This window comes from Acipenser ruthenus, chromosome 27, assembly GCF_902713425.1.
Source record: "Acipenser ruthenus chromosome 27, fAciRut3.2 maternal haplotype, whole genome shotgun sequence".
NCBI classification, from domain to species: domain Eukaryota; kingdom Metazoa; phylum Chordata; class Actinopteri; order Acipenseriformes; family Acipenseridae; genus Acipenser; species Acipenser ruthenus.
In genome coordinates this window covers 20,662,662-20,689,515 of record NC_081215.1, presented here as the reverse complement: position 1 = coordinate 20,689,515, position 26,854 = coordinate 20,662,662, and the positions used below count along the sequence as shown (strand labels likewise).

Below are 26,854 nucleotides of genomic sequence, written 5' to 3'. Positions count from 1 at the left end.
ATATTCACAAGTAACCAAACTATTTCCATTTAAAAGGGAAGTGGGTATTTGAAAGAGTGTACTATAGGAGGAGTATTATTTGCCTCAACCTGTCCACTGAATCACTGCCTGTGTTTCATTCCAGTTTTTGTTCGTTTCCCGAACTGCACCTAATTGTAACGTCAGAGTGTCATGAGTCAGTGATCCTGTGGCTTAGATTTCACAACATTGCTCCGCTTCTCAGCACTGAAAACAGGCGGTGTTGAGAACTTGCCTGTCCTTTTTTTAAAGCATTTTTAGGTGAGAGAGGCATGAAGCTTAGATGAGATCAGCAGTGTCCTGTGCAGTGGTTGGAACGCTACGTCAGGTTGAAATTAACAACAGGACATTAGGTAACCTGCCTCGTAAACGTGAGAAAAAGCCCTAGTGCAGTTTCTGACATGGCTTCAGGTTATACGGTGACACAGACAGTGAAGTAATTCACTCTGCTTCCCAGCTTGAAAGAAAAAGAATACCGGTATAGTACTGCTAAGGAAGTCAAGGAATGCAGCCTGGAGTTGGATTAGTCAATTGAAGGTATTGTACTGTGTTTAGATATTCATATTCAGCTAATTGTAATTGCAATACATTAATAAAAACAGGCATATTATACTGTACTTTTCTGTTTATGGTGACCTAAAGTACAAGGAAACCCAACAGCTTGTCAGATTAGTAGTTTCCACAGGCTGTTTTATAAAATTGGCCTTGCGTTTTCCATCTAAAATGAAGTGTTTTTGCATGCGTTTCTTAAAACTTTGTTGTGTTACCGTAAATTCAGCAGGATTTCTTACAGCTGTAAAGAAGTCAGTCGGTGTGCTTCAAAAGGTGTGTAATGTACCAGCATTGGCTTGCTGCGTACCTTCATCCATTGTAGAATTCATAATGTTTGGGATCAGTGTTAGCAATGTTTGCACAGTACTCCCTGTTGCATTATTTTTTTTTTAGACCTAATGTTTAAGAACCAGTTTAATTTCAAACGGTACTATCAAGTTATTATTTTTTTTCCTTCTCACTCCAGGTGCCAGTCAGCGTCTCCACCCCCTATTTCTTCCCCGGTGAAAAGTCCTGCACACCCTCTGAGCGATAGTGACGAGCCCTGCCGGAAGGGAAGGTATGCCAAGGCGTCAGACTCTAAGCTTCTAAGTCTCAAGAACTGGAGCAACAGAGCCTCGACCCTGAGGAGTGGCTTCACATTGCCCTCCGACATCGACTCCCAAAACAGACTCCTGAAATCTGTCAGCATTGGCTGCCTGGACACAAAGCTATCACTTTATAAACCTCTGGGAGGAGGCAAGGACCAGAAAGAGAACCATCAGGAGGACCTGGCCAGTGATGGAGTAAGCAGCAACCAGCTTGGCTGGAGCACGCTGTCCTTGGGACCTGCCTCAAACCACAGGAGTCTCTCCCTGAGCAGGAGCAGTGTTTGTTCTCAGTCCCTGGGCATCCGGAAGAAAATTTCTGAATGGGAGTGCAGGAAAGCAACTCCTGCTAGGATGAGCCTCTGTCTGGACAAGAGACTGCTTGGAGATAGAGTTGGCAGCGAGGTTTGTCCGAGCCTGCTGCCCTCCCCTTGCAGCGAGAAGACCTTTGACTTCAAGGGAATCAGGAAAATGAGCAGAACATTCTCCGAGTGCTCTTACCCTGAGACTGAAGAAGAGGAGGCCTTGGATAAAGAGCCTCTCCCCAGGTTCGAAAAGAGACTGAGCAAGATCGAGCCGGCGAGTGCTTTCCTCCGCTCAAACTCAAGGAAGGAGACTTCAGCTGTACTGAACAGGATACAGAAAATCGAGCAGGCACTGAAGGACAGCCCCAGTCGGGGTCCTCCTCAGTTCCTCAGCAATTGCTATGGAACGGACAAGGTGCGAAAGAAGTCCTTCACTATAGGCTCCCCAGATGATGCCGGAAGCGTGTGCAACAGCAAAAGGGGCAGCTTCAGCTCTGTGGTAACGGAACCAGATTCTACCCCCGGGACTGACAAGGTTTCTAAAATGAAGCAAAGGTTCAGTGTGAGTTCTGAAAGCTCCTATTGTCCTGAACTGCTTCCCGAAAATCCTGACAACACTTCAGTAAACCCTGTACCCAAACCCAAACGCACCTTTGAGTACGAAGCTGACAGCAACCACAAAAGCACGCCTAGCAATGGACTATCTCCCACCCCAGCCTCTGCATCCCCTCCACCACTTCCATCAACGCCAGCACCACCTGTCACCAGGAGACAGAAGAAAGAGAGCATCTTCCACAGGAAGGTACAGAACAGGTAAGAGTCTTTGAATGTCTTCATTTTGCAGCCCAAGAGAGCTGTTTTGTAGTCAATTAATGAAATAACTTGCAATTCTATATATGTTTCTTAAAGTTATATGGTCTTTAATGAAAAATAGAAAGACAATTATTATATCTACATTTCACAAGTCTCTTCAGGGTCTTCATTTGGCAGGGTCATGTCTGGAGCACAATGCATTGTGGTTAGCATTAGCAGGTAAATATGTAAGCTGGGTTTACTGTATTGTATGTTTGTCTTATTTACTGCTGCCATTAAGCAGCACGATATTTTGCCCTTTTATTAAAAAAAGGTGGTGGGGTGTGTGCATTAACTAAGGAAATTGCAGAAAAATGTTTTGAAGATGCTTTCAAATAATGCTGGTTAATGATGCATGTCTTCATGTAAGTTCCATTCAGTTTACATTGGACTCATACCCAGTAATGCTATAAAGTGTTCGGTTGTTTGGTAAATTCTACGGCCCCGAGACCATTTATCTAGTCCTATGTGAGTCACTGATACGTGCTCCAAGAATGATGAAGTGGCAAATTAAGCTAAATTAATGCAGTCAAATGTTTATTTTTCAAATCAAGAGTGAATTCTTTCTATGTCTGCTGAGACTTCTTATGACAGAAGATTATTTATTAAGTTTTGCTGGTTTTGCACATCAGAAGTGGCCTGAGAATATAGCAAAGGGTAAAGGACACAGGTCAGGGTTTACTTTTTACTATTCGTTATATTTATTATGTTTATTCTGCATGTGACTTTTGTGTTTTCTTATTTTAAGTACATACCGCAATGTTCAGAATAAAACCGCTCCAAAATATACACCAGAGCTGGTGATGCACATTCATTTTCTAAAGAGGTGCATAATATATTCCTACAATTACAGACCCATCCCTAGTCCACAATATTATATTTCACTGTAACTCTGATTGTGCAGTGTTAATTTTGCCTGGATTCAGCTTTAATTTGAAAACAGAATTTGAATGAAGAAAAAATACAGAATTATCAGGTACTCGAATCCACGGTTTATTGGGACGATTATTCCCTGGGCCACACCAAAAACAACAAACAGTCTTGCACACTCATAGCAGCACATTCACACAGCTGCTTGTCTCACTTGCCTCTGCCTGCGCTGGTGTGGGCGCCCCCTATATGCTTTCATGTCCCCGCCTCCCTGTTGACATGATGAAAAGGTGGCTTGCACTGTAACAAGTCAACTACAATGACAGGAAGGAAAATAATGGTGCTGTAAAGAAAGTCCTTTCATTTTACAACAAGAATATAGTCAAAAGTAAAACCGAAGGTATAAACCCTATAATACAATCCAGTTGAACTATTGTATAATTCAAAACAGACAGACTTTTCTGAATGGAAGCCGCCGATTCCTTTCCAAAGCTGTAAAACATTCTAAATTTCATATAGTCTTTTCAACAAGTTCCAAATAGCTTTGTGGAAAACCATTAATTTCAAATCCAGAGAGGAATGTTTTATAAACTGGTGGAAAAAGATGGCAACAAACAGTATTTTCAACTGCAGTATCTTGGATAATTAAAACTGCAAAAACGTATTGCTACAATTGTTGCTGACTTAGAATTATGATAAGTCAACCAAGGAACATAAACAAATTGCAAGAAGTTTGAAATTAAATTTCCAACGTATTATGTATTTATTTATTTTAATAAACAGAGGGCTGACCAGTATAATGTTTGATTAGACGGTATTTTGAGGTTTTGGGTTTACTCCCTGTCTCTATTGCCTAGATGAAAGCCTGAAATTAGTACTTTGGTTAGGGCTAGCATCTAGTCTAGTGAGTGGAAGAAATCTCTTCTCATTTAATCAACAGAAATGCCCAATTTAGGGAGCTTATGTTTTCACTATTGTATGAATCCAGAGCATGGGTAAGGTACTGCACTGACAGTGTCAATCCAAGCTTTCCCACGCATCGCTGCCAATGTGCCTCATCACCCTACATGCTAATCAGAGGTGCCTGTTAGTATTAGCATACTGTTTCAAGCTGAAATAGCTCACACTGTTAAATGTTGAGGATTTGTTTTTGATCTCCTAAGGTGGTCTCTAGAATGTAATCGACCAGCTATCGGTGTCAAAAATGAATCAGGGCTGTAAAACATTTTTTTTTAACGTTTCTACCTCCTGGCTGATTAGAAGTGGAAAGAGCAAACTATTTAATGATGCACGGTTTGTTACTTGTGTTTACTAGAAAATCCTTTGAGTTTGAAGATGCTGCAAGCCTCCAGTCCTCACACACCCCCTCCCCGACCAAGAATGGTACTGCCTCGCCAGAGACCCGCAGCCGATTCAGTTCCAAGAGCACTTTAGAAGAGAATGCTTATGAAGACATTGTAGGTAAGAATTCTCCATGCTGATATTTTTCAGTTGTACTTATGCCCAGGCCGCACACAGCAGTAGTCAGTAGGGCTCTAGAGCTGATGCTGTTATACTGAGTGTGTTTGTGCATTGATAGCTTTAAATAGATGCTGGGAAATACTGCATATTTACCGTATGTGGAACTTTTCAGCCAACAGCGATAAATATAAAAGCACATACACACAATGGACAACAAAATAAAATAAACTAGGCTCTGTAAAACTCATACAACCATTGAAATTCCTTATATAGGCTACTTTTTTAAGTTACATTAAAGTATAGGAAGTATTCAAATATATTTGCCAGTCTGTGTTTTTTTTTTAGTTCTGCCTGTGAATCATCACTTTTGGAAACATAGAAGTGTCACCTTATGTAAACTATACAGTGACATCTGGAAAACTTCTACAGGGAAACTAAATGCTGTTCAATGCCGTCATGGTAATCAATATGGCAGAAAAAAATAGTGGTTTGTCATACTTAAAAATAGTTTAGTCAGGGATATTGGTTTATGTTCATAAAGTAAACACTTTACTTGAGTCTGGCAGTCCTGACTAGAAGTTAATAAATATAGACTGTATAGGACACTCTTCAGTGTACCATCCAAGGGGAACTTATTGCGCTTTTTCATTACTTATTTTATTCTTTATGAATGCTTGTTCTTATGTATACAGTATCTAGTTCCATTGCTAATTTATGGAAGGAAATAGCATTTAGCAAGAATGAAAAATGTGTGTAATAATTAATCCTTTATTTATATATATATATATATATAATATATTGGAGCATGCCTATTAATCTACTGCACTGTGACAGGCTGTTTCCATGGGCAGCATGAAAGTGATTGCCAGGATTCACATGTGGGTTATATAATGTCTGTCTTGCTGTGGCTCTGTAGAATTTGACAGTCATGCTTCAAATTAATATTGCATCCCCTATATGTGTGTAGAGCCTGCTTTGACTGATCTAAATAGTTGCGGCTTTAGTAAATGAAGTATGAAAAGATTTTGAGTTGATTTATTTTGTTGCTGTTTATGTTAGGAGTCAATTCAGGCTACTTCGTAGAGATGCCCATTATCTCTGGCAGCAGAACTGTACTTTGGAGGACATGATGGTAGAGTTTTGATAAGGCTCGGTCTGTTTACTGAAAACTGACAAAAAAACCAGGACCCTGAACTTCACATATAGATTCTTATTGTTGGATGTTGTAGCCGACAGCCTGTGAACGCCTTGTTGGATTGCCCTGAAAATATGCATACAACGTCAAAGTTTGGGATGAAACAAAATGTTCCCCCAAAACCGATTAGCTAAATAGATCTAGGATCATAATCATTTGCGAGTGCACAATGGTGTGGTTTGCAGTGGTAAACAAACTCCCTTCTACTGGAGTTATTTATTAAATCATGCTGAAACTTGACAACTTAAGCCATGTGGGTTTGAAGGGACTCTTCTGGTCAGCCTACGGTTGGCAGAGTTTCCAGTCCTTATATTTACAATACAAGGGCAACTTTAAAGTAACAGAAAATAGTTTAAACTGCACTGGGTAAACATGTACCACTGCCCTTCAGCAACTTGTGTGACTCTATTGGGGTAGTATTTACAGTATAACGCAACCCTGGTAATTATTGACTGTTTATTCACGCTTATTGGCTACTCTTTGTATTTTAAGACAGATTACCATGAATGGTAAATAAGACATTGTCCTAATTTCTGCTTATTATATTTTGTGTTTATCTATTACCATAAGTATAAATGTTATATAAATAACCAGGGCTGCAACGAAGGGTACATTTTGACCTTCGAAGGTTCAGAACACATTACCGAAGGAAGGTTCGAACCTTTGATGGTACTCATTTGCATAATTTACTGGTGACGTCACCATAGCTACTTGTTTATATTTGTTTATTTACACGTAATTCATGGGGTTTCCATGCAAGATTTTTTAACTCAAGACATTTACACGAGAAAAATGTCTTGTGTAAAATGTTTTACTGGGTTTCCGTTCGTTCAGTTTATTTTACTTGAGTAAACCGGGCTTTTCACCCGATGTCATGGAAATTAATAGGAAAGGTGGGGGTTGATATGTAAATTAGCTATGCGTAAAGAACTCGTGCTGTTTTTGAAGATTACTAGTGAAATTTTGTGAAAATGCGGTTTCCATGCGCAGAGAACTGGTACACGAGAGAATCTAAGCTGCTGTAATAAAGCAAAATACCTCGTGCCAGGTTGGTTAATAATGTGTTTTACTTGCCCAAATTATTTTTCAAATGTCATTAGCATGGTGTCATGTCATTAGTAGTGAATACTGTTTCAACTAATTTATCTTACGACTCATTAATTAAAAATGAAAATTAGTATAAAATGAAACTGACCAACAGGTATTGCAGATCACCATGGCTGAAAACCTGCGGAGACATTTTACATATATATATATATATATATATATATATATATATATATATATATATACACAGTGCCTTGCATAAGTATTCACCCCCCTTGGACTTTTCCACATTTTGTAGTGTTACAACCTGGAATTAAAATGGATTTAATTAGGATTTTTTGTCACTGATCTACACAAAATAGTCCATAATGTTGAAGTGGGTAAAAAAATCTACATATTTTTCAAAATTATTTACAAATAAAAAACTGAAAAGTCTTGATTGCAAAGTATTCATCCCCTTTGCTGCGACACCCCTAAATAAGCTCTGGTGCAACCAATTGCCGTCAGAAGTCACATAATTAGTTGAATGGAGTCCACCTGTGTACAATTAAAGTGTCACATGATCTCAGATTAAATACACCTGTTTCTGGAAGGCCCCGGAGTTTGTTAGAGAGCATATCTAAACAAACAACATAATGAAGACCAAGGAGCTATCAAAACAAGTCCGGGATAAAGTTCTGGAGAAGCACCAATCAGGGTTGGGTTATAAAAAAATATCCCAAACTTTGAACATCCCCCGGAGCACCGTTAAATCCATTATTAAAAAATGGAAAGAATATGGCACAACCGTGACTCTGCCTAGAGAAGGCCGTCCACCAAAACTCAGTGACCAGGTAAGGAGGGCATTAGTCAGAGAAGCAGGCAAGAGGCCAATGGTAACTCTGAAGGAGCTGGAGAGATCCACAGCTGAGATGGGAGAAACTGTCCATGGGAGAACTATAACCCAGATGCTCCACAAAGCTGGGCTTTATGGAAGAGTGGCGAGAAGAAAGCCATTGCTGAAAAAAACTCATATCAAATCCCGTTTGGATTTTGCCAAAAGGCATGTGGGAGAAACAGCAAACATGTGGAAAAAGGTTCTCTGGTCTGATGAGACCAAAATTGAACTTTTTGGCCTTAACGCAAAATGCTATGTGTGGTGCAAAGCCAACACTGCTCATCACCCTGAGAACACCATCCCCACGATGACATGGTGGTGGCAGCATCATGTTATGGGGATGCTTTTCATCGGCAGGGACTGGGAAACTGGTCAGGATTGAGGGCAAGATGGATGGAGCCAAATACAGGGAAATTCTAGAGGAAAACCTGTTTCAGTCTGCAAGAGACCTGGAACTGGGGCGGAGGTTCACCTTCCAGCAGGACAATGACCCTAAACACACAGCCAAAGTTGCACTGGAGTGGTTTAAAAACAAGAACCTGAATGTCTTAGAATGGCCTAGTCAAAGCCCAGACCTCAATCCGATTGAGAATCTGTGGCAAGACTTGAAAATTGCTGTTCACCAACGGTCCCCATCCAACTTGACAGAGCTTGAGCAATTTTGCCAAGAAGAATGGGCAAAAAATGCAGGATCCAGATGTGCATAGCTGGTAAAGACTTACCCAAAAAGACTCACAGCTCTAATTGCTGCCAAAGGTGCTTCTACCAAGTATTGACTCAGGGGGGTGAATACTTATGCAACCAACAAATGTCTTTTTTTTTGTTTAATTCACTTTTGTGTCACAATAAAAAAATATGTTGCACCTTCAAAGTGATAAGTATGTTGTGTAAATCAAATGGTAAAAATCCCAATTAAATCCATTTTAATTCCAGGTCGTAACACTACAAAATGTGGAAAAGTCCAAGGGGGGTGAATACTTATGCAAGGCACTGTATATGTATGTATACATATATATATATATATATATATATATATACACATACATACATACATACATACATAGATACATACATGATATATATATATATATATATATATATATATATATATATATATATATATATATATATATATATATATAGATATATATACATACATATATATATATCCCTTTCATTCAGGCAATCAAGCACATAGGGGATCAGGTGATGCTCGCTTAGAAACCCTGCCCATCTGGACGGCTGACAGCTGCTGAGGATGCATTCAACACCACGCTTGGGCAAATATAGCTTGTGGGCACTAATTGCCATTGCCTGCTGTATCCTGCACAAACTCTTGGCAACAAGAAAATTAGGTGTTCAGGAATCAGACTGCCTGTGAGACACACAGGGAAGGCTACTACTGTTGCCAAGTCTCACAAGAAAAAAACGCAGCACTGCCTTTCTAAACAAGCCTTAAACAAGCCCAAAACAAGCGCAACCCATGATAGAAACTGGGTGGTTATGCAAAATCCAACCCGCGACTCTCTAAAACAAGCCCAATCCCGCTTATTATAAGCGGACTTGGCAACTGTGAAGGTTACCAGCCGCCAGTTTCAATTGGACAGCAGCGATCTAAGGAGGCTCGTGCTGTCAGGGATTCTCTCCTTTCTTGTAAGTTGTGTTGGATTTACTTTTGTGTTAAATATAAACAAATAAAACACAATCAATACGTTCATTTGCAATTTTGTTTGCTCAGTTCTGAGAGGGCATCAACAACTTGGATTTTGTTGCGCTGTTCTGGGCGATCAAGCTGGCTTATGACATCCAGTTCACCAACTATATTAATGTGGAGGGCAGACACACGTTGTCTTTGGACATAGCTGGGATCAAAAAAAGGACGGGAATTAATTCAATTAGACATTTAAGCAGCTCACTTACTCTTCGTGTTTAACTTTAGCGTAGTTTTTACAGCAAGGATATTCTCAAACAGCTACTATAACAAGAGCATAACGCAGTTCATGGTAAGTGGTTTTATACAGAACTGTAAACCCACAAGAGATATACAACATGACAGTCCAGACACAGCAAAAAACAATAATAAAAAAGCTGCCCGCATTATCATTAGGGTGAACTACACCACTGCTAACCATAAAATCACTCTTCAGCCACTACTTTCTGCTGCCTTGGAATCCACAGTAACAACTGACCTGCTCCCTTGCAATATTTATAGTTAAAGATAAACACGCTCATTAACATTTACACGTGAAATGCGGGTTTCCATGCGAAACTGGGCGTGGATTTTCCTGTGTGTTTCATCATTTACACGAGTAAATGATATTTACCCTATCCCTCTCTTTGGCCGTTTTTTTCGGCCACAAACCAGATTTACCCGAGTAATTCTCCCAAACGTGCACGCGCATCACCATTTCACATGTAAATTGACCCGCATGGAAACCCCATGATTGATGCTGCATGCACCCTAACCCTAACCCTAACCCTAACTGCAGCGGACTTAGGCAAAACAAACTTAATTTAACAGTCACCGTTCCAAGCAGGTTATCAGTCAGTCACATTTTACTACTACTACAAATAATAATAATAATAATAATAATAATAATAATAATAATAATAATATTAACTTATGATTGTGAAGTGACCCCAGAGATTGGATGTGCCTCCATGATACATCAAAAGTCGCTTGCACAGTTTGCAATCAACTTTTTTTTTTGGTTGTCCGGGCATTTAACAAAAAAAAATCCCAAACAGCAGAGGGGTTTCGAGACATTTCTTTCAGTACAGTTTACACTATCGCTTTACTGTCGAGATGGTATGATTTATAGTATTCACAAATTGTCAGACGATTTCTGTTAACAGAAAAAAAAAAAAAAAACAAACACAGTGCATGAATGGCGTCTGACGAACCTTTGAAGGTTTAAAACAATCTTCGAATTCCTGGCTAGCGAACGAACCTTCAAACCTTCTAATACAGCCCTATAAATAACACACTGTTTCTGAGTGAGAAACCTTGATCAGGGTGGGGTTCTGCTTATAATGAAGTGTGACATTTTGCAGTTTAATTGGATGTAGCCCTACTTGGTCTTTAATAAGTCATGTTTTAAGTTTTGGATCAAAATAACTGCCAAGTTCTTCAGAGTGAGAAAGAGTGCATTGTTATATATAGTAATAACCACAGTCAGGCCATCTGAAAAAAAAAATCATGTTTCATTAATCCTTTTGTTACGCATACATGTCATTGGTAATATAAACAGCTGTCCTTCTGTTATGATAAAATTCTATGACTTGCTTTTAGTCCTTTATCTGAAGTGATTTAAAATGTTTCTAATTAGACTGTTTACCAAATCCAAAATTCTCAGAGCTACAGTATGTGCTTTTACGTATTGATTGAACGGTCAGTGTTCATTTCTTTAACTGTCCTGAAGTTGAGGGACACAAGTTTTTGAACACAAAGTAAGTGCACAGAAAGATTAGTAAATCTTCTATAGTGGTAATGAAAGTGATGCGGGTGCATGCTTTGTAAAATGATTTCCCTCTTCCTTGAGCTTGTTGAATCTAAATGTAGTGTGCCATGTTTGTTTGCTCAGGTAACCAGCCAGGTCAGTCCGGGGTATATACTTTGGAATGAAATCACTGGAAGCCCATACAGGCCCATGTTGCATTGGTTTGTGCCAGCTAGGCTGCATTGAATAAGTGTGTTGTGATTAAACTGACTAATGACCTGTAATCCCCTCCAGTTTCAGTGCTCACATTCTTACTTACTTACACTGTATGATTTTATGACCCAGAACCCCTGTGAGTTAACAGACCCTTAGACTACATTACCTTCCCATTAGTGGAGAGTGTTTATGTGTGAATTCCCATTGTAATACAGTACATTATGAAATTCCAATGCAGTGAAATAATTCTACTAATTTGCCAGTAGAAACAATTCAAGGGCAGCTGTTGTTCAGGCCTTCTAATTTCAAGCAAAGCAGAAATAATTGCTAAATATTAGTAAAAACATATCACTCGCCTATCTGTGTAAAGGAACAGAAGATTAAATAACTTCAAATGCCCTTTCAGCTGTTCTGAGTAGTGCTATTGCTTCAATCATATTGTTCTTTATGATATTAATATGTAAAGTTTCCAGCTAGAGTCAATGCTACTGTAGAATGGGAACTGTCCAGCTGTCTTTGGTTTTCTCGTTTCAGAAGGTGGTGTGTGGCTTCATCAGGAACACACAGAATGATTGCACACATTAAAATAAAAGAAACTGAAAACGTGCACGTTTTTAAATATACCAACTTGCTTTTGTATTTATACACCAGAAATACCAAACACACATTGAGCATTGTTCACCAATTACACAGTTTATTAACTAGGTAGATAATCCTGTTTTGAAGATTAAAAATAATGTAGAAGTCTTTTTATAGCAAGTCTGCAGGTCATATCCTTGAAATTGTGGTAAAAATAGAACACATGAAGATATGCAAACCAAACTCTCTTATTGCGATTCCCTTGCCATATAAATACAGTAGATTCTACAACCAATCTACTGTACTTTTTGTTGTGCGCTCTGTTGTCACACCTGGCAGAAGTATGTTTATTTTGTAAGCTGCTAAAGCATAAAATATAAGAGTTTAATGTGAACACTTAATAAATATGCTGTCTCCATGATTTTGAATGTATTAACCAGAGCAGTTAATACCTACTTTCAGCTTCATCAGCTGCAAAAGAAACACATCATTTCCCCCCAAGCACTGTTATTATGCAGTCATATTACAAGCGCAAATATAGCTTACTGGGGTCATTTTGTAAACTTTGTACAGTAATGATATAAACCTCTAAAATGTTTCAGCAGGATATAAGTAAGACATTCTAACATTCTAAACATTTTGAAACAGAAAAGGAAGATTTAAAGTTCCCTAAAACATTGCAGGCCCTGGGCCACATCGAAATGACTGCCTAAATCTGGGCCGGCCCTGGGCTGCCTTTTCTTTTTTGGAGCGTTCACATATGAGAAAACGTGGCCCTGAAGCCCTCAAATTGCAAGTGTGAAAAGGGTCCTAGTCATTAGTGTTCTGAAATCTCCATTAAACCACTGAAACGATCTATTAATCAATGAGCCAAAAAATTACTGCAATATGTAAAAGCTTCTTATGATAGTGGTACATGCTGTCATTAACAAATACAATTAAATAATTTCCTTTCAAACGAATTAGTCAATGTCAAGCCCAAGGAAACCTCTTAACCTTTGGCTGCAGACATGCTAGTGCATTGACTCATGGTCTTCCCGATGTCTTGAAACTACATTTTCTTCTTTTAGCTGTTGCCTGATGGTAACTATTGTGACAGACACCAGATTAATGGTCAATACAGCCAGCCGTCTATTTCAAAACTTTTCCAGCTGCTGGCAGCAGCATGACTCATACTGTAAGCCAAGGAGGTTTTTTTTTTTTTTTTTAAACACTTGCATGCTTTTTTTTCCTTTCGTTATTTCTTTTAAAAAACTTTCCTGCAGTCTGTTTTTTTTTCTCTCCTTAAACACCACTCAGAATCCCCTAAAGAGAATCCTTACGAGGATGTGGACCTGAAAGGCCGCTCTCTGGGCCGAAAATCCAAACTGTCATCTGAGAACTCACTGCACAGGATGTGGACTCCTCAGGACAGGAAGTACACTACACCTCCCCAGGTAATTTATCACTTGTAATGGAATAACCAGTTCTGTTGTAAAACAAGACCCAGAAGTATTTTTTATTATTATTATTATTATTATTAATTAAAGCATTATGCTATGGAAGTGAGAAAGTCTGAAAGATATACATTCCTGTCGACAGTTGTAATAAAAGGCAACTATTCTCTTGGAAGGAATTAGTAAAATACTGTAAATAGGAGGTTGCACAGGTTTACAATGCTGGTTGTCCTAAAGCCCTGGGCCCATAATTTAGCCTGAATGGTGCAGGTGCCATGTGTGTTAAAAAATGCTGTAACTCTTGAGTGATTTAGTCACCTGTTAAATGTTTAGAGGAACGTGTGCTTACAACATATAATCATTTCCTCTGTGCTTGAAGCAACACCATCAGTGGTTGTTTTTATTTTAAAATAACATTTCACAGTTCCTCTTCAATTGGTCCATGAATACTGCAGATTTAAACATAGTATTTTTTAAAAAAGTTTTAGGATAAAATGAATTAATTTCATAGCAGATTAAAACGTAATGATATAACATTGGGTTTTATAATGTTAAATGTGATACAAACGTACAGTGTCATGGCCATCAATAATGTTTGGGGACGTTTTTTTTTTTTTTTTTGTAATAACCCCATTCTACTAATACTGCATATTAAGCGCCTATTGAGGGACTACTGTAAGTTGACTTGACTTGGTCTACAAAAGATAAAGGGGGGAATAGATGAATTGATAAAACTTACACCACCACAACTCATCACCAGTAAAAGCAGTTTGATATTAATCTGAAACTGTCTCATTTCAAGCTCCCTTCAAAGCCCAGCAGTCAGTCGCTGCGCCTCCCAGGGCCCTCAGAAAGGAAGAGCCATCGTCTCCCTCGGCTTTCCAAGAGGCACAGCCATGATGACATGCTGCTCCTGCCCCAGCTCAGTGTGCCCCCACCCTCCTGCAGGCTGAACGAGGACAGCCTGAGCACCACCAGCGAGCTCTCCACACGCAGGCCCAGGAGGGTCCCCAAGGTGACACACCCCCCCATCACAAGCATGGCAGTGACAGTCACCCCCTGCCATAAAAAAAAAAAAAAAAAAAACTATATGAACATAATTTAGGTCTTTTATTTAACATCATGTAATCAAAGAAACTACAAAAAAATAAATGGCAAAAAAGGTCTACAGGCAGCCATAATAGTAGTACAGTATTTCATGTTCGATTTTGAAATGTAATTCAACATGTTAGCATAACATTATTCAGCAGGTTTCATTAACTGTGTTAATTCTATAGGGTGATGCAAAACTTTTGGCCATAGCTGTAGATTCTAAATTAGAGCTAACAGTAATGTGAAAAAGTACTGTAGATCACCTTTATCCTAATTACATGTAGACATGATATACAGACTGATAAATGCCTTTGTATACACCCATATACTGATAGTCTCAAAAGATTGTACTGAAGTATGTCCAGTTTCATTGCATGTGACATCACAATTAAATAGCTTCTCTAGATAGATGTAAAAACGTACTGTGACATACAGACAGAGAGCATGACAGACAGACAGGGTGCCTCCATGCAATCCCATATTCTGACACTCTTAATAACTTCCTGCAGAATGTCCTTTTCAAGTTTGATCAGAATTTGACAAGGGATTTTCTAATTCATATCTATAGTTAATGTCTGTCTCATGTGAGACAGACAGCCTTTGTACACCCCAGATTATGATACACTCGGTAACCTGAGATGAAAAATGTCCCGTATGAAACAAATACAGTTCTAAAATATTTTTTCAACGTTGTGAATTCATTCAGCTTTATAGTAATTTAGATTTATATTTTGGTCACTTCTTTGACCCATGACTGGACTGTTGGTTTTCATAAGGCAGTTTGCAGACCAACGGTAAAAAGCTTCACCTCCATAGCACTAGAGTTTCAGAACTCATCATTTCTAACTGCATGTTTCTTTTGGGATCCTCTTTCCATGTGAATGGCTTATTGTGATACTTGTAAAACTTCGCAACCACATTTGAAGCATTTGAAAACACTTCACTTCATGTATTAATTTTTCAGTTTTTTTTGTTTTTATTGCACATCTTATTTGATATAAATTCTTTCTATCAAACTCTTTAACTGCTTCCCTAAGCATGGCTTAACAAACTGTCATATTTGCTTTCCAGTTTAACGCCGCCTTTTTTATATTTGTGCATTTCATTGCAGCTTGTCCAAAGGATTAATAATATCTACAGCGCAAAACGGGGGAAGAAAAGGCTGAAGAAACTTTCAATGTCCAATATCGAAACATCATCATTGCGAGGTATTGTCCTTTTTATCAAAATAAATTGCCACAACAATGTAGATTCTAGCACAAAGATACTTAAATAATGGATATTCTGTAATAATGTTGCCAATGTATTCCGTTAAGTAGACATTTGTTTTTAAAGATTTGCTTACATTTACATAGTGTATGGATTTTCTTCTAAACATAAATCTAATAGATAATACAAATACTGCTTGTGGATGATAAGTAATGCAATTTTGCCCAGTGCTGTGTGTGTTTCTGTGTGTTTCTGACTCTTGTTTGTATGTGTTTTGCAGATGAGAACAGTGAGAGTGAGAGCGACTCTGATGACCGGTTCAAAGGTGAGAGGTCGCTCAGCACAGTCATGCCTCAGTCTCCAGAGAGATCGCTTGGCACCCCACTGCACTGTACTGCTGTCTCTTTGAGACACTGGAATCTTGTTTTGTCTATGGAATATGCAGACCACATATACATTTGTGACAGGTTTGCATGCTAGCTGTGTTTTAAGATCTGAAAGCCCATTAAACCAGGACAGAAGAACTGTTTTACTACTGTTCTGTCCTACTTACTATATCATGTGAAATGTTGCTTTTAGGGTGAATTTCACATGACATTTTAGTATGCATTATGAAAACTGACCTCTTAGTCCCCTGACAACAGAACTAAGAAAGCAATTACTAAATTACTAAAAGATAAATGAAGAGATGCATTACAACATACCACTAGCTGGATAATTATTTGAATATTCAGTAGTTCATATTTCTGTCTATTTACTCTCAAACAATATGAAAATTAATGTTGCAGTGTAAACTGAATTAAACTCCCCAATTAAAAGGTTCCAAACAAAAATGCTTCCTTAGTTTATTAGAAATGTATCGAAAAGAAAAATACTTTAGTACACTCAAATTTACTTTGTCATTGCATTTTAGTTTATCAGATTGATACTGCTAGTATGTTAATGGAATAGCTTCAAGGATGAATCACTGGGTAGCTATTTAATTTAAACCTTGGCAGTTTTACAAAAAATGAAAACAAACGAGAATCTTTTTTTTGTCGCTTTTGTTTTTCTTGCTTCCAGCAGTATTTAAAACCAAACCCTAAAACATAGATTACTAAGTCCGTTTAAACTAATACACATGATAGCTTCAGCTCACAGGCTATTTAAGGTGGTATTGTACGAGTATGGCTGAAGATGGTATTGGTAATTGATTTTTTAAGGTGGTATTATAGGAGTATGACTGAAGGTGGTATTGGTAATTGATGTTCTAAGTTGCTATCCATTCAACTATAAATCTAAATTGTTAATCTAATAATGTACTAACATCACTAACATAACAGTTTGATGCCACCATATAATTGTAGCATTTGAAAAACAAGTTGGTGTTAATAATCTTAAACAGCTAGGCTTCTTGCCTAAGCTTTTTTACACAAATGGAAGTGGAAGTCTAGTTCTACTCCTGTGGCCATCGTGCCAGTCAGGGGCACCATGGGGAGCTGTGTAAACACCAGAGCCCATTGACTGCCCTGTGTAACCCCCTCCCACTGTCTCGGTGTTGTTCCTTCTGCAGCTCACACTCAGCGCTTGCTCCACCTCCAGTCCATGCTCAGACGGGCTCCAAGTTACAGGACCCTGGAGCTGGAGCTGATTCAATGGCAGGAGCGGGAGCTGTTTGAGTACTTTGTCGTGGTGTCCCTGAAGAAGAAACCCTCCAAAAACTCCTATATCCCTGACGTAACATACCAGTTCCCAAAGGTACAGGAGCGGTGAAGATGGTGGGCGAGTGTGTTGTAAATAGACTTGGGCTGGCTGGGTTATTGAGAAGTAAGGAAGTCGTTGCTGTGGTAGTTAATTTTGTATTTACTTTAAAAAAAATAAATAAAAAATGTGTTTGTTTACAAAGGGGTGTTCCCTTGGGTATGAAAATATTCTAGCTGTCATATCCCTGCCAAAGAGAAGCCTAGGAGATTTGGAGTTGAAATAAGAGGAAAAGAAGTAGATAAACCAAGGAAGCTTGTGGGCAATAGTGTATGCTGTTATATTATAACACTGCATTGTGGTTTGCTTAAAAGGGATTCACGTATCAATTTAAGAGGAACATTAACATGTTAAGTAAACAGAGCCCCCTCTTTATTTTAAGAAGTACAGTGCTTTCTTGATTGGAATTTTGTGTGTACTGGGGTCCTTCTCCTGGCAATGTTTAATACAAAGAGCCAATCAAACCATGGTTTTAAGACTGTTAATATTTTTTTATTGTAATCTGGTACCAGTATGCAAACAGAGGGGTCTTGTTAATCATCTTAAGAAGGGACCAGGGCCAAGTCTATACAAGAAGCAGTCATCATGGATGAAAGCTTCACCTTGGGAAGCAGTTTAATGGAAGCATGGACTGATAGGTTGTTGGATAGCCAGCATACCAAGGGACTTTAGATTTGCAGGTCTGTTGTTGCCCAGTTTATTTCTCATAACCCACCACCTCTAAATCATGCATTTCTACAGCACAGCTTGTTGTACTGGAGACCGCATGGAGTATAATTTTCCTTCAATTGCTTTCCAAGACTGTTTTGTTTCACTGATTCAGTAGAATTCTAGGGACGTAAATTAAAAGTTTGTGTTAAGTTTAGATCACTGACTTTATTTTCATTCAGTGTCTGTCTTTTAGCTATAGCATGACCCTGTTTCATGGTTCATTTATTTTCACTCTATTCTCTTTGAAAGTGAACTTAGTACAGTTTTGGAACAATTTTCCTTCCCTTTTCCTAGTCAACATGTATATATTTTAGCATGTCAAAGTTTGGGTTACAAAAAAGCTATGGTTTCAACATGTAAGAGCTAGTCTCCCGTACTAACAAAAAAGTATACATCTAAAACAAGAAGTTTGGCTACACTCAATGCTTTTTAAGCAAATGAAAATCTCCATTTCTCTAGGCACTATAGAGTAAGTGGTGTTTAGTACAAGGTTCCCTGTATCCATAAAGAGTGCAGAGAAATTGAGAATGAAGTTGACTGGAACCTCTTCTCACAGCTAGAGAGGCCGACCAAACAGATGAGGGAGGCTGAGGGGCGCCTGAAAGCTATCCCACAATTCTGTTTTCCTGATGTCAAGGACTGGACCCCAGTGTTGGAGTACAGCAGGTGAACTCTCGTTCTAAAATCTACAACTCTGACCCATGCCATGTAAAGCTAGGGACATAACACAGCTTGACTTGAAATAACATATGTGCAATTATTATTGTTTTGAATGCAGCGAAACCTTTTCATTTATGCTGACTGGAGAAGATGGAAGCAGAAGATTTGGATACTGCAGAAGACTGCTGGTTAGTTTAATACATTTCCTTTTTTGTAATTCATTAGCATTAGCATTTTTTATAAAGGAGTAATTATTTAAATGGGTTTACCTTTTATTAGCTTTACTAAAATAAATACTGGTCACCCTTTATGGGGCGGAGTATGTTTTAGATATATAACACTTTTGTTGTAGGTCATATGGTGTGAGAAGTGAACAGGTATGAGGAAGCGGCAGCAATAGCTTATATTAAATATCTGCATATTACAAATTGAAGTTTAAAACACAAGACAATACACTAAGACCTTCTGCAGATGAAAATGGGACCAGTGATAATCTTGCTAGTGCTAATAATAGGTAAGAAAATGGATTGTAAAACCTTGGTCAGAGCCTTATTTAATTGCATTAGTCCACAGATCAATAGAGCTAGTCTTGTTTTAGTTTTTTCTTGCTTTTTATGGAACTGGTTTAATGATGAGCTGACACTGGCTGAATTCCCAGTTGTACAGCAAACCAAAACTTTACAAACCTTGTGTCACCAGTTACCGTGGTTTCAGTTAAAATTAAAATAAACATACTTCTTTAGAATCAGGCATTTATGGGGGGATATGAAATGTTTACACAATCACTTGTCATCAGGAAAACGGGTAAATGCTGCCTTAACACTGGCTTCTCCTTCGTTTAAAGTTCAGCTTGCTGACCTTGATGGATGCCAAGTTTGAATAAAAAAGTACAATACATTTGATATGCCACAGAAAAATGCTTGCAAACCCAAACATTTTTCAAGGAAGTTCTGTCTTAGCTTTCTACAGTATATGTTACTGTCTCATATTTATGAGGCGGATAGTGCCAGGGGTCAGCTTTATTAACTTTATGTAGAGGTTGGACAAAAAATAAATAAACGAACACCTGCCATAACACATTTGAAAAGAACAAAATGTTACAAAACTGAGAAACCAACAACTTGAGAGTACTTCAGAGACATCTGAGTTGCAGTAATTCCCTGTGGTTGTGTTAATTAATGACTTGAGTGAACACTTTGAAAATGTGACCCTTAAAGCGCAGTGTGATAACATGAAGTAGCTGTAATTCTGAACATACAGATGTCCTGAGACATACAGTGTGTTTTCACTGGCGCACAGCTTAAGCAGCTCCTTGGCTGGTGGTAGTCCAAGACCTGGCATTCTGTCGACATTCCTTTAGATTCCTCACTGTGATTTTAACCAAACTCTGCATACTTGCATACTAAAATCACTCATTTTAGAAACAGTTTTATACCTAATATGGACAAGAAAGATTAGGTTTTTTTCACCAAGCTGGAGAGAAACAATAAGCAAGTTTGATCCGTGAATAGATTCATATGGGTTTAGTTAGCAGAAATTCTTTGCCGTTCCTTAAATACAATGAGGCACGCACCTGCAGGGGATTCATAATCTGAAGCATCTATCTGTTAACTCTCCAGAGACAGCAGTAAGTCATATCCAAAGTTTATACGCAATGAAACAGAAGCCAGGAGACTGCTTGCGTCAAAGGGGGTGCTATTGAGCACTGGTTTTGTTACATTTAGAACCCAGAATGCACCCCTGTGAAACAAAGTCGTGTAATACAATACTCTTCCCCATAGTATACTGTTATTACCTGCTTATTTATTTATTTATTTTTTAAATTTAGTAGTCGCCAATTTTTTTTTTTTATTATTATTATTTTCTCCCAAGTTAGAATATCCAATTATTATTTAAGCTCTGCTCACCCCTGCGCTGACTCGGGAGTGGCGAAGACGAACACACGCTGTCCTCCGAAGCGTGTGCTGTCAGCCGACTGCTTCTTTTCCCACTGCAGACTCACCATGCAGCCACCTCAGAGCTACAGCGTTGGAGGACAACGCAGCTCCGGGCAGCTTACAGGCAAGCCCGCAGGCGCCCGGCCAGACTACAGGGTCGCTGGTGTGTGGTGAGCCAAGGACACCCTGGCCGACCTAAATTTGTTAATTGTGTACAGAACATATATTAACATTTCATTAACATTAAACATAAGTTCAATAGCTTGCCTATTCATTTTCATTTTTGATGTGGGCTGAGCTGTTGTTCTTCATCTGATAAACGTGTTTGCTTATGCTTTAGCAGTATGTTGAATGTGATTTCATTTCCCTTTCATAGCCAAGTGGAAAAGGCCCTCGCTTGCCCGAAGTGTACTGTGTCATCAGCCGACTTGGGTGTTTCGACTTGTTTTCCAAGGTGAGGTAATGCTTTCACAAACTGTATTGTGATCCGAGTTGCTGGCAACTAAGGGCAACATGAAAGCCTTGTTTAGGCATAAAGATGAAAGGAGTTGGAACTCAATGAAAGGGTGGGGCTCACCTGTGAGGGACAGATTGCTTATCTGGATCCTCAAAAGCCTTCACCAAATTTTAGCAACAGCAGCAATAACTTTAAGAAGACTGTCAAAAGATCAGGTCAAAGCAGAGCAGTAAAAGCTGAGTAGTTTTTAGGGGTTTAGAAAAATACAAATACTGTAGTTAATATTCAAACTGGACTTACTGTCCATTATTTTCCTCCATCAATATAGTCTAATCAGTGAAATTAAAATAAACTTCTACTCTTACAGTTCACATATCCCTTAAATTGGATAACCACTGATCCATGGTTTTAGTTTTTTTTTGTGTGTGTGTGTGTTCCAGAAGCGGTTTCTTGAGTGATATATATCATCATTGCCGGTTTTTTAACAGCAGCTTTTATTCATGTGTGCTCATTGTGGAACTTCACAGAGCAGTGTGTTGTAAATGAATCGTATCGGTGTGGGGTTTCTTAAATAGCCCATAATCTATTGTTTATGATCGTTTTGGGGGGAAAAGGTGATTGATCCAAGGACAGAGTAATCAGAAAGTGATGGCTGATTTAGATAAAATCGAGAATTTATAGTGTGATCTTTGATGTTAATAAGCAACTAATGAATCTCCTGCTCCACTGAGTATAAAAGATGAAACAGAGGGTATGGACCATTAGTAACTTGGTTACAGGATGTCAAGTTAGGACATGGATTTCATTAGCAGAGGATAAACATGTTCATTATACAGTCTGTTAATGAGACAGGTCCTTGCGTTTTCATGTGGAATCTCGTGTAGTCCTATTTTTAAGACTTGGAGAGCAAAGTCAGAGGGTAACATTTACTTGTGCAAGTGTGAACTGTTCTAAAGATAAGCAGGATCATTTTTCTAAAATGCACGACTGTAATTTACAATTGTAATGATGAAATCCCATGAATATGTAAAGAAAACATATTTGTTAATAAAACAAGAATGCACTTTTAAATGCATCACAATGTATGTATCAATGAATTATAACAAATGAACAATGAACACATCACAGAAAGATGTTTTTTTATTGACAATGTTGCCCTGTGATTGGTAAGATCCTGGACGAGGTGGAGAGGCGGAGAGAGGTTTCTGCTGCCCTGGTCTATCCGTTCATGAGGAGTTTGATGGAGTCCCCATTCCCTGCGCCGGGGAAAACCATCAAAGTCAAGACCTTCTTACCTGGTGCTGGAAATGAGGTCAGTCAGTCTGTTATCTGCATGCTTACAGGCTGTGAAGTTTGTGAGTCCAGTTAGTTGTATGGTTAAAACTGCAATTAACAATTTTCGATTAAGCAGTGATTTACATGATTGTGTTTTCTTTACCGCTGGGAAAATGCATTGTTTTATCTTTATTTTGCTTGTCTGTTTAGAATTATCCTCTACAATTTGAGCCTTCTCAGCAAGTTCCACTGTGATGCTACAGTATGTTCAATTCCTGTTGTAGGTTATTGAGCTGCGTCGCCCCATGGACTCCAGGCTGGAGCATGTGGACTTTGACAGTCTCTTTCGCTGCCTGAGTGTCCGGCAGGTTATTAGAGTCTTCGCTTCCCTACTGCTGGAACGGAGAGTCATATTCGTTGCAGATAAGCTCAGGTAACATACCGTATGCATAAGCAGATCGATTTTTTCATCCACTGATTATTTTCATATGAACTAAGGCCATTGGTCTACCGTGGAACTTTTAGTTTTGAACACAGGTAAATGCAAGAAATATAATTAAAGATGTTTGAGGTTTTGTGTGGTAATCTAGAAAAGTAATTAACTGCTAGCATGTTTTTGTCTGCTTTCTGGAACTTGTACGGATAGAATAGAGATTTGAACTTTTACACAAAATATGCGAGTGTAGAATCTAATGCAGTGTCACCCTGCATATTACAATGAGCATTATAGGCAGCTGTTGCTAGTTATAAGTCCAGAGCAAAACCCTCAATAGCCACATTTTAACATCATGGCTTGTTTCAGTAGCACATGGGTGTCCACACAATATCGATTCTAATGTTAAAAGAAAAGCATTCATTTTACTGCAACATGCCCTACATAATGGGTACTGACTACTACTGCTCCACCTTACCAGAGCCTATTAATTAAAATTTTTTTTTTTGTAGAATATCAGCAGTTGTGACTAATGACTTGTTTTTCAACTTTGTGGATGTGTAATTAAAACTGTTTTTGTTAGACTACAGAAAGCTTAATCCAGTTTGCTAGAGAAGGGAATATTTCCCAGCTGTGTTCAGAAAAGCCTTCTTTACTGTAAATGCATGGTGTATTAAAGAACAATTTGTTCTGTTGAGCAATACTGTCCATGTGTTGAGGTCAATCACAGTCGTGACAGGTAATCGATAACACACTGCTGGGTATTTGGCATATCCAAACAAAGTCTCCTGGCCTTGGAATTTTTCACATTGCACACTTGTGAAGTAGAAAATAACACATCATATCGTCTAATAATCACTTTTTTATGAATTGTATCAAGACATATTACTTGTGGCTCATTTAAAAGTATAGTTGTATGGAGTTTAGTTGCAGTGAAAGTGCATTGTGTGGCTTGGGCTTCTAAGCTTGCTGAATTCTCATCACCCCAGCTATTTCCTTAAGGACTTTTCCCATGAAGAGGCTAGGCTAAGGTCACAAAACTCATTTCGCTTGTGAATTTAAGAACTGAACCCAGACGACAGAAATTCAATAGTGAACACTAAGGCATTATGTACACTGTATTGCATTTTTTTACTTGAGTTCATGAAAGTCCATCTTTTTAACAGAACTCAACAGACAGCAGTGTCACAGCCAAGGGCATTCAATTATCACCTAAACTCCAGTGGACTGAAAGCAGGGTTTCCAAAGAGACTGCACACATGTTCATCGATTTTGTGAAATATCTGTTGTTACATTGTTTGGGACAGTTTAAACAAACATGTGTGCAGGGGCTTCTGGTGGCTGCTGACATTATGTGGAAAATATGCACTTCCCTTTGGTTTGTTTTAATGCCCTTATCACGGATGCCCCTGCTTGATCACAGCAGTTTGTCACAATTTTACTGATAATAACGTCATCCCCACTCTTTCATATCTCCAATCATCAAAATGAATAATGTGTTCCAGGGAGAGAATGACTGAGCTCAATTTTGTAAAACGAATGGAATTCCAAGTGGTGTGCATGACTAAGTGGATTTCATTTTTGATTGCTATTTAGATATTTCATTTTTGCTATTTAGTTTTGTGCACTGTAGCAACACCAGATAGCCTCTCCTTGATTATAATGGCTCCACTGTGCAGTAAATGAAAACTCACAGCATTCAAAAAAAAAAAAAAAATGAAATAAAAGAAATCTAGCTTCATTAATTGGCATCCATTCAGGGTGTGTTTGAGCCTTGATAAAAGTTACCAGTTTGCTGTTTTCCATGCCTTTCCCATGGTTATATGATACATTTACGTTAGCTTACCATGATTTGCTATTTTGTACCATACATCTCTGGGTCATGCTTTATTTTAAGGGCTGTTTTTCAGTTTATTAACTGTTAACAAACATTGTTAATTTTTAGCTAAGGGCTAGAGATAGGGTTAGGGTTAGGTTTAGATTTAGGTTTAGGTTTAGGTTTAGGGTTAATAAAAACCTGATTTAATTTGCTAAACATTACTACAGTAACAATTTGAACCAATTTCAAGCATATGATCGACTGGGTATTAATCATCCATAGGGCTCTGGTGTTTGATTGATCATCCATAGGGCTCTGGTGTTTGATTGACCATCCATAGTGTACTGGTGTTTGATTGATCATCCATAGGGCTCTGGTGTTTGATTGATCATCCATAGGGCTCTGGTGTTTGATTGATCATCCATAGGGCTGTGGTGTTTGCAGTTTTAGCTGGCCTATTATATATTATTAACTAACAGTTTACAGAAAATAAATAATGTACATCCACATGTTTATAACTGTTTGTTAACAGTAAATAAACAAAAAAATATGGCCTTTAAAATAAAGCATGTCCCATCTCTGTGCTTTACTGGGTTTGTCTATGTGTACCTTGCTTTCACTATACATTACCACACTTTGCTAGATTTATATCATGGTAGCTTTTTATAAGGTACTGTAGCATATACCTAAGACAACTGGAAAGTGGGATCATTGTAAAATTATAGATTGAAACATAAATGCAATTATATTGCAAGTATGGATCTGGGAATAGGGCTGCTAAATGTCCCCTTCACCTGACCAGCAAAAAGCAAACCCTTCATATTTTTCCAGCACCGTCTTTGCCACTCCTCAGCACTCAGTTCTAACAAGATAAGGCTGGAATAAGCTTCTGGGCTAGCCAAGACTTGAACATTGTTGTAAGCACATCAAGCTTTGCATGTTTTTTCTGTTATAACAGTAAAGTGCCTACACTTAAGAACTTGTGGACTGTAGAACTCACACTGACTGATCAGACCTGATCCTTCAGAGCCTACTAGACAGTGGACAATACTGAATACTGTTTTGGCAAAAACAAATCATTTTTTAAATACCTCAGCAGCCACAACGTCGTCGTCCTTTATGGGGGAAGAGATTGTTATGGAACCGAAATGAAATGAACAGTGCAGATGTAACACTGTGGAAACCTCTTGTGAATTAACACCAGCAATGATAAATAGAGGCGTTGCTGAACTGGTTGCTAAACTCTTGTGTAACACAAGCTTTAACAGAAAAACTCCTGTGGAGCGGTTCCTATTGAAATTAATAGAAATGGAAAATGTGTGCTGTTAGTTGAGTTCTGAGCTTCCACTGGGTGGTATCTTAATAGACTAAAGTGGAAATTACTCAGGCCTCTTGTGATGGTAATTGGTAACACAATACTGGTAACGTGTACTTTCCACTAACATAAAATAACACATGACACGGATCTCAGCCCACTGTAGCAATTGCTTAAAACACTTCCACTTCCGTTGTCATTAAAGTCTGTTGAGTTCATGTTACTGTTCACTACTGCATTTCTGGAGTCTGTATAAGGATGAGTTGTGCCATGCTATTTTGGAGATTGTTTGCGTAAGCATGTTTTCGTGCAATTTCAGCATATCAATGACATTTGTCACGCATTACCATTGTCACACCAGTTAGTGTGAGAAGTGTATTAAGACTGTATATAAACAAAGCCGTTGATGTCATAGAAGTAAAAAAGTTGCACATGTTTCCTAAATGCCTTATTAGATTTAAAGCTATAACTGCTTGTGTATATAATTGAACCACTTTTACCCAGAAAGATTGTGTTCCTTTTATGCCCTTGGAAGTATTCTGTTTCAGTAATATACTAACTTGTGAATGTAACTATTGTCTACAAAAATGTAGTGTGAGAGCACATTCCATGACTGCTGGTTATTTCTCACGGCCATGGTGAATTAATCAAGATTTTTCTATCACACTGGCTGGTTTAAAAATAAAAAAAAATAAAAGAATGACTGACTCATACAATTTGTATTAGATACAGTATTTGTTCAGGCAAAGCATGGAATAACAAAAGCTACTG

At 38.4% G+C, this 26,854-nt stretch overlaps 1 protein-coding gene across 2 annotated transcripts in view; it reads left to right on the top strand.

Annotated features, from left to right (window-relative positions):
• Window positions 1-26,854, top strand: part of LOC117432194 (DENN domain-containing protein 2B-like) — a 76,428-nt gene that overhangs the window by 40,112 nt on the left and 9,462 nt on the right. For both annotated transcript variants that reach the window (XM_034053756.3, XM_034053754.3), the window contains exons 3-14: window positions 1,037-2,275; window positions 4,500-4,645; window positions 13,299-13,435; window positions 14,238-14,450; window positions 15,639-15,735; window positions 16,017-16,061; window positions 17,289-17,473; window positions 18,744-18,853; window positions 18,966-19,035; window positions 21,161-21,238; window positions 22,413-22,553; window positions 22,801-22,949. In XM_034053756.3, coding sequence (XP_033909647.3) covers window positions 1,037-2,275; window positions 4,500-4,645; window positions 13,299-13,435; window positions 14,238-14,450; window positions 15,639-15,735; window positions 16,017-16,061; window positions 17,289-17,473; window positions 18,744-18,853; window positions 18,966-19,035; window positions 21,161-21,238; window positions 22,413-22,553; window positions 22,801-22,949 — 2,610 coding nt within the window. The remainder of the gene's footprint in view (window positions 1-1,036; window positions 2,276-4,499; window positions 4,646-13,298; window positions 13,436-14,237; window positions 14,451-15,638; window positions 15,736-16,016; window positions 16,062-17,288; window positions 17,474-18,743; window positions 18,854-18,965; window positions 19,036-21,160; window positions 21,239-22,412; window positions 22,554-22,800; window positions 22,950-26,854) is intronic.